The 11,944-nt window shown below is 25.8% G+C and overlaps 1 protein-coding gene across 2 annotated transcripts in view; it reads right to left on the bottom strand.

Moving 5' to 3' along the window:
- Positions 1 to 11,336, bottom strand: part of LOC117167441 (coiled-coil domain-containing protein 113-like) — a 14,071-nt gene extending 2,735 nt beyond the window's left edge. Inside the window, exons 1-5 of one of the 2 annotated variants that reach the window (XM_033352376.1) lie at positions 11,166 to 11,336; positions 10,897 to 11,019; positions 7,021 to 7,216; positions 3,903 to 4,139; positions 1,609 to 1,841 (exon numbers count right to left, since the gene is read on the bottom strand). In XM_033352376.1, the coding sequence (XP_033208267.1) occupies positions 1,609 to 1,841; positions 3,903 to 4,139; positions 7,021 to 7,216; positions 10,897 to 11,019; positions 11,166 to 11,250 (874 nt within the window). In that variant the 5' untranslated portion in view covers positions 11,251 to 11,336. The remainder of the gene's footprint in view (positions 1 to 1,608; positions 1,842 to 3,902; positions 4,140 to 7,020; positions 7,217 to 10,896; positions 11,020 to 11,165) is intronic. The other variant, XM_033352377.1, reaches the window with a different exon arrangement.
- Between the last annotated feature and the right edge of the window lie 608 nt (positions 11,337 to 11,944).

Here is an 11,944-nt window from a genome sequence, read left to right as displayed (position 1 = left end):
AAAAATATATTTTTAACAAAGTAGTTTAATCTTCAAACAATTAGTTTAGTTTTCAAACAAAAATATTAATTCCTACGAAAAATATAACAGTTGATGTTTCAAACAAAAAGGCGAAAATCAAGAAAATAGTTGAATTTTAAACTTAAAAAGATGATTTTTCTACCAAATAGTTCAACTTTCTGTAACAATAAAAAATCAAATAATCATTGAATTAAGTTAATAAAATATATTCTTAACTTTTGACTGAAATGATAAATCTGAACGAACAAAACGAATTTTAAAAAAATTTGCTGACAAAATTATACAATTTTTAGTTCATAAAAGTGAATTTTCAACTAAAAAAGTAAATTTTGTCTGGAAAAATAAAAAATTTAAGCCACAAATATAATACATTACTTTTCATTCCAAAGAAGTAATTTCTAACCGAAAAAAAAACAAATTTTCAAGCAAATGATTAAATTTTCTACCAAAAAAATCCATTGTCCAACAGATATTTGAACTTTTGAATAAAAATATAAAATTGTAACCAAAAATGGAATAATAACATTTTCAATTAAAAAATTAAGTCAAAAAACGAGTATTCAACAAAATAGTTAAATTTGCAACCAAAGATATAAGTTTTCAACTAAAATGATGAATTTGCAACCAAAAAATGAATTTTTAACAAAGAAGTTCAGCTTTCAATAAATAAGTTGAATTTTAAACAAAATAGCTCAATTTTCAACCTCAAAGATAAAATTTTTAACCCAAAGTGAAATAGATCAATTTTCAGTAAAAAAATTAAGTTTCAAAGAAAAAAAGTAATAATTAACAAACTAGTTGAATTTTTAATTTAGAGTGATTAAATTTTATACGGAAAGGATGAATATGAACATGAGTTTTCAAACAAATATTTTAATTATCAATAAATGGATACATTTTTAAAAGCATTTTTGAACTTCTAAGAAAGAGACAAGATTTTAACGAAAAATAGAATACTTAAATATTAAGTTGAATAATTAGGTTTAAAAAAACAAATATTCAACAAAATAAGTTCAATTTGCAACTTTATGGATAAATTAGCAACCAAGAAAGATCTATTTTCAAATTAAATAGAAAAATTTTCTACCAACGAAGATAAATTTTTAAATAAAAAATAGAATAATTACATTTTCAGTTTCAAAATAATTTTTCTCTAAAAAAAACAGGAATTAAGTTTTTAACCGAATAGATTAATTCTGAACTGCAATAGGAATATTCCACCAAATAAGTTCAATTTGCAATCTGAGAGTTGAACTTTCAACTAAAAATAGAAGAATGAAGTTTTCAATTAAAAATAATTTTCTAAAAAGATAAACGAATTCAATTTTAAAACAAATAGATTAATTTTTGAATAATTATAGAAATTTATTGTTAAAAAAGGCAAATTTTCATCCAAAAAAATATTTAAATTTTCAGTTAAAAAATTAATTTATAACCAAAAAACCGAATTAAATTTTCAACTAAATTTATGAATCTGCAACCAAAAAATTATGTTTTAACAATTGTAGTTAAACGGTCAACAACTTCATTCAATAATTAATAAAAAATAGATATATAAATTAACTTAATAAAAAAATTGTTTCTCACCAAACTCTTTTTTCATTTCGAGAAAATGCTTCGTTCTTTCTTGGATTTGACGCTCATAAATCTCGTTCTCGATTGCTAATTGTTCAAATTCGATAGGACGAAGTGCCTCACTAATTTCGCGGCGTGCGTCCAATTGTTCTTTCTTTTTTTTTATTTGTGTTTTCAACTCTGACGTTTTTAATCTCAACTTATGAATCATGTTATCACTAACTTTCAGGCGTCCTTCTATGTATCTGAATTACACTTTTATTTAATTAATAATAATTATAACATTTTTATTTTTTATTTTATCAATTAGTTAATTGTTTAATTGTAGAAGCACTAATGCGGAATATCATTGATATAGAATTATTAATTATAAGAGAAAAAAGTGATTTAAATAAAAAATATTTTAGCATATATTTTTCCAGTCATGTGATTCAATTAATTTTTAACTGAAAAGATTAATTTTCAACCGATTAATTACATTTTTAACTAAGAAGGAGAAATTTTTTATGAAAACTAGAGTAATTAAATTTTAAGTTGAGAAAACTAATTTATAAAACAATTAAAATTTTAAAGGAAATAATTTCATTTGCGACAAAAGAGATAATTTTTTTAATTATGATGATGAATCTCTAACCAAAAAAATTAATTTTTAACGAAGTAGTTAAGAATTTAATTAAGCAATCTACCAAAAATAAATAGAGTTTCAACAGATTAATGTTACACTAATGAAGACGAATTTTAAATAAACAGTTGAAATTTCAACTAAATATTAAAATTTTAGATACAAAAGAAAAATTTTCCACGAAAACTAGAATATTCAAATTTCGATTAAGAAATGTACTTTTCAATAAAGAACTGTTTTTACAACAAAATAGTTTGATCAATCAAAGAGATAAATTTTTAATATTATGATGAATCTTCCAATTGATTTATTTTTAATAAAGAAGATTAATTTTCTACCAAACAAGATAAAATAATAATCAAATAATGAAATTTCGTCTAAAATAATTAAAGTTTCAACTAAAAAAGAAATATTTATTTAACTAAAAATAGAAAAGTTAAATTTGCATTAAAAAAATCTAATTTTTCACAAAGTGATTATAACCGTTGAACCAACAGTTAAATTTTCTACAGAAAAAAATATTCACAACGCCAAATAAAACAGTTGATATTTCGATTAAAATTAATTCAATTTCAAATTACAAATATTTGAGTTTAATTATAATTAAAGAAAAATTTTCACTAAAAAATAAAATAGTTAAATTTTTATTTAAAAATATGAATTACAAAACTGACTTTTTAAAAAAACAGTTTAATTTTTCAATCGAAACATTAAATTTAAAAAATTACTATTTGTATAATGAAATTTAAACCAGAATAGACAAAGTTTTAACTAATAAGAAAATTTTTTAAATCATAAATAAAATAGATAAAGTTTCATTTGAAAAAAATAATTATCACAAAAAAACGAATTCTTGTCAAAATAGTTTCATTTTTGACTAAAGCAATCAATTTTTAAATATAATGATGAATCCCAAATAAACCAAGACTTAATTTTTAAGAAAGTAGTTCAATCTTTAACCAAGTAGTTGGATTTTTTACTGAAAAAAAGAATTCCCAACGAAAAATCTAATAGTTGATACTTCGACCAAAACGGATTTTAATTGAAAATCAAAAACCGTCGAATTCAAAAAACAATAAACAAAACTTCAACAAATTAATTTCCTACCCAAAAGACGAATTTTTAAACAAATAATAAAAGTTTAATAAATTAGTTAAATTTTCAACTAAAAAAGAAGAATTTTCAACCGAAAATAGAATAATTAAAAGAATTTTTAACAAAGTAGTTTAACCTTTAACCTAGTAGCAGAATTCTAAAATTAAAAGACGAATTTTATAAGGAAAATTTAGTAGTTGATACTTCGAGTAAAATTAGATTAATCTTAAATACAAAAAAGTAGTAGAATTCTTAAAAAAGAACAGTTTTATTTTGAAAAAAGAAGATTAGTCTTCTACAAACCTGGACGGTTTTTAAAACCAAATCGTTTATTTTCTAACAATAGTAATTACATTTTTAATCTAAAAAGACTAATTTTCAACAAAACCTTTATTTTTCAATGGAATAATAACACTTTTAGCAAAAAAGATGAATTCTCAACTAAGTGGTTGAATTTTCATCTGAAAAAGGTCAATTTCCAACCAAAAATGGAATATTTAAATTTGCAAATAAAAAGATTTATTTTTAATTTAAAAAAACACGAATTTTTGATAAATTCAATAATTAGCTGATAAAATTATACAGGTACCTGATGAATTTATCAGCTGATATTTTCTCAGTTAAATTATTCGTGGCACTCTTAACAAATTTTTCTTGAAATTCCTTCTTGATTTCTGCTGTTTCCAAAATTCGTATTTCAGCTTCTTCTAATCGTGCTGTTAAGTTAGCTCGCTTTCTAATACATGTTAAGTCCATTTCTTTAAGGCTCCTTTTTATTTCTTCGATTTCCTTTTTGACCATTTCCATTCGATGATTCAAGTTGATTCTGCGCTTTAATTTTGGATACAAATTTGAACAGACAGGAAGAATTAACGATATAGAAAAAAATTAGAAAAAGCAGGCGCCATACATCTACAAAATATACGTTTTCGTATAAAATAGTCCCATAATAATTTTGGGCCCTATATACATTTTAGACCCTATATTAGTTCTGGGCCGTATATAAATGTCTGGTTCTAGTTTTAGTCTTGGAACATATGCAAAATTTGGGCCCTATGTCAGTTTTGGCTCCTATATCAATTTTGGGTCCCATATAAAGTTCGGGCCCTATGTCAATTTTGGATCCTATGTCAGTTTGTGGTCCTTACATCCGCTTTTGGGCCCTATGTCAATTTTGGTCCTTGTATCAGTTTTGGGCCCTATATCCAGTTTTGGACTCTATGTCCATTTTTTGCTCTCTATCCTGTTTTTGGCTCTATGTCAATTTTAGAACCTATATCCAGTTTTGGACCATATGTCAATTTTGGGCCTTACGTCAGTTTTATTGTCTCTATACCCAAGTAGTTGAATTTGCAATTAAAAAGGATCGATTTTCAACTGATAATGAAATGTCTAAAGTTTTAGTTAAAAACATTAATTTTTAACAGCATAGTTCCTTTTTAAACCAAGTAGTTAAACTAGAATCTAAAAAGAGTAATTTTGAGTTAAACAGTGGAATTTTCAATTAACTATAATAATTTTTCAATAAAAAGCAAACCGTTAAATTTTCAGTTAAAAAATATTAATTATAAGTAGTTACATTTAAACACAAAAAGATCAATTTTCAATCAAAACTGAAATAGCTAAATTTTTCGTTAAAGAAGTTGATAGTAACAAAAAAAAAGAAATTCTAACAGAATAGTTCAATCTCTGAATTATGCATTTTTATGAATTATTGTAAATCGAAAGAGTAAGGTAGGATCGAATCGGATATTATATTATCTGATAACATATCATATCATATGATAGGATAGGATATGATAGGATAGGATAGGATATGATAGGATAGGATAGGATAGGATAGTGTAGGACAGGATATGAATAGGAATGATAGGATACGATATGATAGTGTAGGATAGGATATGAATAGGAATGATAGGATATGTTAGAATATTGCAGGATATAATAGGATAGAAAAGAAAGGGAATAATTGAATCGAACTGAAAAGGATAAGATCAAGTCGGATAAAATAGATGAGGATAGGTTTGGATAGATCAGATAGGATTCGATAGGATTGGGACGGTTAGGATTAACTAAGTAGTATAGGATAGAATAGGTTAGGATCAGATAAAAAATGATGATATTGGATTGGATTAAATTAGTTATAAAAGGACAAGATTGCGTCGAGTAGGATTATATAGGAAATGATACGATCAATAGAATATGATAGGATCGGACAGATAATAACAAAAAATAATTATATTAGATCGGTTATGATCAGTTATAAAAGGATAAGATATAATGGATAGGATCGTATAGGAGATATAGGACAGAATATGATAGTGTTGGATCGGACTGGTAAGAAAAGTATAAGGTATGATAGAATAAGATTGGATAGGATTGGGTCGGATCTGATTTAATAGAAAAGCATTGAATATGATAGTATAGGATCGCATGGAATTGGATAGGATATAATAGGATAGGGTAGTATTATATCGGAATGGTTAGAATCAGATAGTTTATGATAGGATATGATAGGATAGGATTGGATCCAATAGGATCTGATTAGATAAGACAGGATAGGATTGGATCCAATAGGATCTGATTAGATAAGATAAGATAGAATATGGTAGTATCGTATAGAATAGGGTTGTTTCGTGTCAGCTTGGATAGGATAGGATTAGAAATAATCGTGTAGCATCGATTACGAAATGATAGGATCAGATAGGATAGAGTACAATAATATAGAATAGGATGTAAAAGGGTAGGCTATTAAATAATATTATGATAGGATAAGATAGAATAATATAGAATAAAATAGACTAGAATACAATAGGATCGTATAGAAAATAATATGAAAGTATAAAATTGAGTGGGCTAGAATCGGAAAGGAGATATAGGACAGAATATGATAGCATTAGATCGGATCCGTAAGAAAAGTATACGACACGATAGGATAGTGTAGGATATAATCCAATAGAAAAGATTAGAATAGGATAGGATAGGCTCGGTTTGGGTAGATCAGATGGGGCAGGATATGAGTTAATAGGATCAGGGTCCAATAAGATCAGGTCAAATAGGGTCGGTTTAAAATGATATGATAGTAAATCTTAGAATTAGATAGGATAATTTATGACTATATCGAATATGATATGATACGTTAGGATATGATAGGATAAGACAGGGTAGGCCGTAGGATAGACTAATATAGAATAGAAGAGAAGAAAAGAGAAGAGGAGAGAAGGGGAGAGAACAGGGGAGGGAAGGTGAGGAGAGGGGGGTAGAGAAGAAGCGAGGAGAGGAGTGGAGCGGAGCGGGAAGGGGAAATGAGAGGAGGAAGAAGAGTAATGAAGAAGAGAGAAGAGAAGAGAAGAGGAGAGAAGAGGAGAGGAGAGGAGAGGAGAATACAGTTGAATGGAATGAAATAGAATATAATAAAACAGAATAAAAAGGCAAAAATAGAATAGAATGCAATAGGATAGGATAGAAAATGATAGAAAAGCATAGGATTAGCTCGAATATGATAGAATAGAAAATGATAGAGTAGGATTGAATGGAATAGCATAGGATAGAATGCCATAGGATAGGGTAGTGGCATCTTAAACTGAATAGGATAAAATATGATAGGATAGGATAGCTTTAAAAAAATTGTAATTAATTTTTGACCACCCTGCTCTACAGTATATATATTTATGTTTAGGTGAGAGAGTTATAATTGAGAATGTTACCTGTATCCTCTCGGAGCATGCATCACAGTCATAGTGAATCGACGACTTCCGCTTGGAGAACTGTTAGGGCTTACTGTCTCTAGCCTTTCTCGGTTCATGCGCATACTTCCGCTCAAACTAATTACCGAAGATCTCGGGTCAAACTGTAAAGTCGTTTTTCGAGTTCGCTTCGCCGATTCCAAGACCTGTGCCATCGCTTAGTGAAATTTTTAAAGAGCGTAACAAGCTTCTGACAATAGACAGTTAGTAACTCTAATACAATTATTTTACAATTGAAGCAGGGAAAGCTAAACAGAGCCAAGTCCACTTGTTGATGAAATTCAGTTTTCTTCAAACATCCTACTTTCTCGTTTTGCTAAACCAATTTCAGGGAACAAATTAAATTGTACTATTTTTTACTGTAAAATGTATTGTTTAAATATTTTCAAACATAAAATTCTTTTAAATTTAAACTAAATGTTATTGCTTATGAAAAGTTATTTACTTGTGAAATAAATTAACGATTTTACAATCGGTTGTAAAAAGTGTTCCTCTAAAAAGGTGTTTTGCATTCTCTGCTTCAGTTGTACATCATGATGGTTCAAAAGTGCATTGGATTAAAAAAAAAATAGTTTTCAAACTATCATCCTCCTCCCAGATTTATGTGACCCTAACCCCAATAAACAATCATTTTCATATATTGAAAAAACCATAACGTCCAAAATCGTTTACTTTGAACCCAAATAGATAATTTTTTAGATAAAATAATGAATTTTGTACTGAAAAAATTAATTTTTAACAAATAATTTCATAAAAATAGTTGATTTATCAACAACTTCAATAAGTATAAAAGCGGAAAGACGAGTTCTCAGCCAAAAAGATTAATTCTTTAAAAAATAATTTTTTTTAACAATATTAACAAATTTTTTAACCAAAAAGACATTTTTTGAACCAAGAACAATTTTCTGATCAAGGAAGAAAAATACTACAACAAAATTGTGAAAAAAGAAAATTTTTAAACAAAACACATGAATTTAAAAGAAAAAAAAGTGAAACTTTCAAGCAACCTCAACAAATTTGAAAGCAAGCAAAGGAATTTTTAATCAAAAAAGAGTATTAGTTTAAGAAAGACATTTTTCTATCATAAAAAATTTTGAAATAAAAAAATGCATTTTTTAAGCCAAGATGTATTCCCCGTTCAAGAAAGCAAAACAGTTTTAACAAAATCGTGTAATTTTTTAAGACAGAAAGACAAATTTTCGACAACACATTTAAATTTTCAACAAAAAATTAAGTTTTCAACCAAATAGCGGAATTTTTAGTTAAGTATATTTTCTACCAAAAAAGCACAGAAAAAACGAAAGATTAAGTTTACGTCGATTCCAGGTGAAAGATTCACCGTAACAAAAATTAACCTTGCCGGATAAACTTTACTTCAATCGAAGATTATTTCCGATTTTTAATCTGGCCAGGATAATTTTTCGCCATATAATCGCTCCATTTTTATTTGAGATGCAGCCAGAATGGCGACGCTGGTGCTATCTATCGTCGGTTAATTTCATTAAATTGCAGAGAAACGTGGATTCCCATCTGTCAGTTGTTTTTTGCGCTTTTTTCGAAATGGTATTAAATAAGTTCTAATTCGGCTACAATAGTGTAATTTGTTTCGGAGGAGATGCTATATCAGTAAGAACAGTTCTTTTTCTTTTTTTTTTTGTTGCTTATTCTACATTTTTTACCGAAATTTTCTCACTCTAGCGTGACTTAGTAGACGAGATCTAAATTATTCTCCTAACCTGGCTGAAACTTTCGCCGAAATATATTTAATTTTTAACTGTTGCAAGTCTTAACTGCAAAAAATTTTAACTTTTGTTTTAGCTGTGTTCTTTTAAATCTGGTGTCCTGATTTAGAACTCGAATTCACTCATACTTGGCCGTTTTCCCATTGCTGTTCAGGATGCCGTAGCAGACGACAGCTTTTATTCCATCGTAGGATAAACTTTCGTCAAATAGCATGTAAACTTTAACAGCAGCAAATTTTACATGCAACAAAATTTAACTTCAGTTTTTTCTGTGAGGTAAACTTTTAACAAAACAGTTAAATCATAAACAACCGTAGCAATTTTGTAACCAAAAAAAGAAATTTTTAACCAAAAAGAATTATTTGTTTAAAAAGAATATTTTTTTAACAAACTTCAAAAATTTGAAAATTAAAAAGACAAATTTTTAATGAAGATATAGTTCCCATTCAATATATAAAAAAAGTTGCAACAAAATGGTGTAACTTTTTATATGGAAAAAACAAATTTTCTGTAAAACAGTTCAATTTTCAATATAAAATTAAGTTTTCAGCTTTACAGCTAAATTTTTTATTAAGCAGATTTTCTAACAAAAAAGAGAAAGTTTTTATGAAAATTTTTATATTATAAATTACTATAACAATTACGCAACAAAATATTTGAAGCAAAAAAGATTATTCGTTTAAAGAAGAAATTTTTTTATCAATCTTCAAAAATTTTCAAATTAAAATGTTGAAATTTTTAGCCAAGATATATTAATTTTTTTAAACAATAGATGTAAATTTTTAACCCAACAAGATTATTCGTTAACAAAATAATTTTTTTTACAATCTGGAGAAATTCTCAAATTAAAAATGTGAATTTTGAACCAAGAAAGATGTTTGGTTCAAGAAAGAAAAAAATCCCAAGAAAATGATGAAATTTTTAAGTCGAAAAGGCAAATTTTCTATAAATCAGATGAATTTTCAACATAAAAGTTGATTTTCAAACAAATAATTGAATTTTTATTAAAAAAGGATAAGATTTCTATCAACAAAGATGAATTATCTTTAATAAAAAAACGACTTTGTTTCGGAAAGACCAAAAATTGTGGAATTTTTAAACTAACAAAACAAGTTTTTTTTAAACTGTTAAATTTCCAACCCTAATTATTATGAACTTTTAACCAAATAGTTAAATTTTTAATCACACAAATGAATTTTCTACCAAGAAGACTAATTATTTATCATCAGGATGAATTTTCAACAAAATACTTGAATTTAAAAAAAAATCATTAAAATTAAAATTAAATTTTAAACCAAAGAGATGAATTTTGAACAAAATAATTCAATTTCTACCTTTAAATACTTAACAAAAAATATAATAGTTAATATTTAAACGAAAAAAACATTTTAATTTTTAATTATATACAGTCGAATTTACCCAATAAGCAGGATAAAACTTTTTAATTATATTTTAAAATTTCCTAAATTGTTTACAGAATTTATTAATGTTTTTAAGCTGCTTCTTTTGAAATACAGATAATAGAAAATTGCGGATTTTTCGTCATACTTGAATTTTTTCTCTAAATAGTCTGAAGTTAATATTTTTAATAATAAATATAAATAATTGGTTTAAAAAATTTTTATTGACTATTATTATCTTATTCAGAAGTAATCTAGAAACTTAGATTTTTACTACATTTTTCAAATTTTCTGTGGCACTTTAGTTATAAAGAAATAATAATCAATATAATTAACAAATACTATTGTTTAAACAATATTCTAGAAATAATTTTTTTCTGATTTCAAAATTTGAAAAATATTGAATCTCTCTAGCTTTATTTTTGAAAATAATTCAATAAACGTATATGGTTTTTTTAGGAATATCACAAAACGCATAACGAATGAATTACTTTCCTTTTAGCTTTATTTATTTAGGCTTCTAATATTGTGTAATAATAGAAATAATAAATTAATGTCGATTTTGGAAGTTTTTACACGAATAAAATAGGAAACTTTAATGAAATATTATTATGATATAATGTTTATCCTTTTCTTTAAATGGATTTTTTATTACTTGTTACTTATTCTTTTAATAAAAAAATATATGCATTTACTTGTCAAAGGTTGTGGATTTCGGCGCTCTAAGTATCTTTCGAAAATTTCGTTTTCTAAAATTAATATTTTATTGGTACCCATTGTACTTTCCAAGAGAAGCTTTAACTCTTCATCAGTCATTTCTGTCAAAATATCATACATTTATATCATATTTGTATTATTTTTTATTATATTTGACGAGAAAATTTAGTGTCTCTTTAAAAAATAAAAAAAAATAATAATTTATTATTATAAACTTTCATAATATTTTTAGAGAAAGTTAACCTACCATTGTAATTTGGTTCTTTTTCTGGCATAGTTACACGACTTATACGAGATCCATAGCTGAACAGACTACTTCTTCGAAAATTCATTTTTTCATTTAAAAAAACTTGACCTAATATTATATTTTTGACTAAAATTTTGAGTTTATTTTTAATAAGTAGTATTATAAATGAAAACACTAATACTTGGAAGTTTTTTTTAGACTTATAATAACAAGAAATATCGAAAAAATTTTAATTATATTTTCAGACACCTTCAGGTGAATATATGATGTTCATTTGTTTATAGTGGATTTTAAATTTATCAGGTAAAAAAATACATATCATTCATAAAGAGTATATTTTAAGAATTTTTTTAGATGAAATTGGTAATACATGATATTTCATAATACAGAATAAAAAGAAATAAAAATAAACTAGAATTCAACAAACAGAATAGGAAAACACTCTCAAATCTTTCAATTTAAAATCTTTTTAAATCCAGAATAAGAAAATAGCATGAGGAAGAAAGGCTTTTTTTTCTTGCAAATAAGAACAATTAGACTAGCGAAGAAGAGAACTAAGAAAATTTGGAGGTTACCTTCTTCTGTATTCTGTCTTCATTTTTTTTTTTTCATATCATAGTTAAATTTTAATTTTCGAAGTGAGTGTGCTTATGAAAATCTTATTTTAGAATTTCTTAAAAAAAAAGTAAATATATAATAATAAATAATACCTGATAAAAAAACTTAAATATGAGGTGTGTTTAAAAAGTAAGTTTCCCTAGTTTTCCGTTTTGCCCCAG

This window comes from Belonocnema kinseyi, chromosome 2 (genome assembly GCF_010883055.1).
Source record: "Belonocnema kinseyi isolate 2016_QV_RU_SX_M_011 chromosome 2, B_treatae_v1, whole genome shotgun sequence".
NCBI lineage: Eukaryota > Metazoa > Arthropoda > Insecta > Hymenoptera > Cynipidae > Belonocnema > Belonocnema kinseyi.
This window is presented reverse-complemented; position numbering and strand designations above follow the sequence as displayed.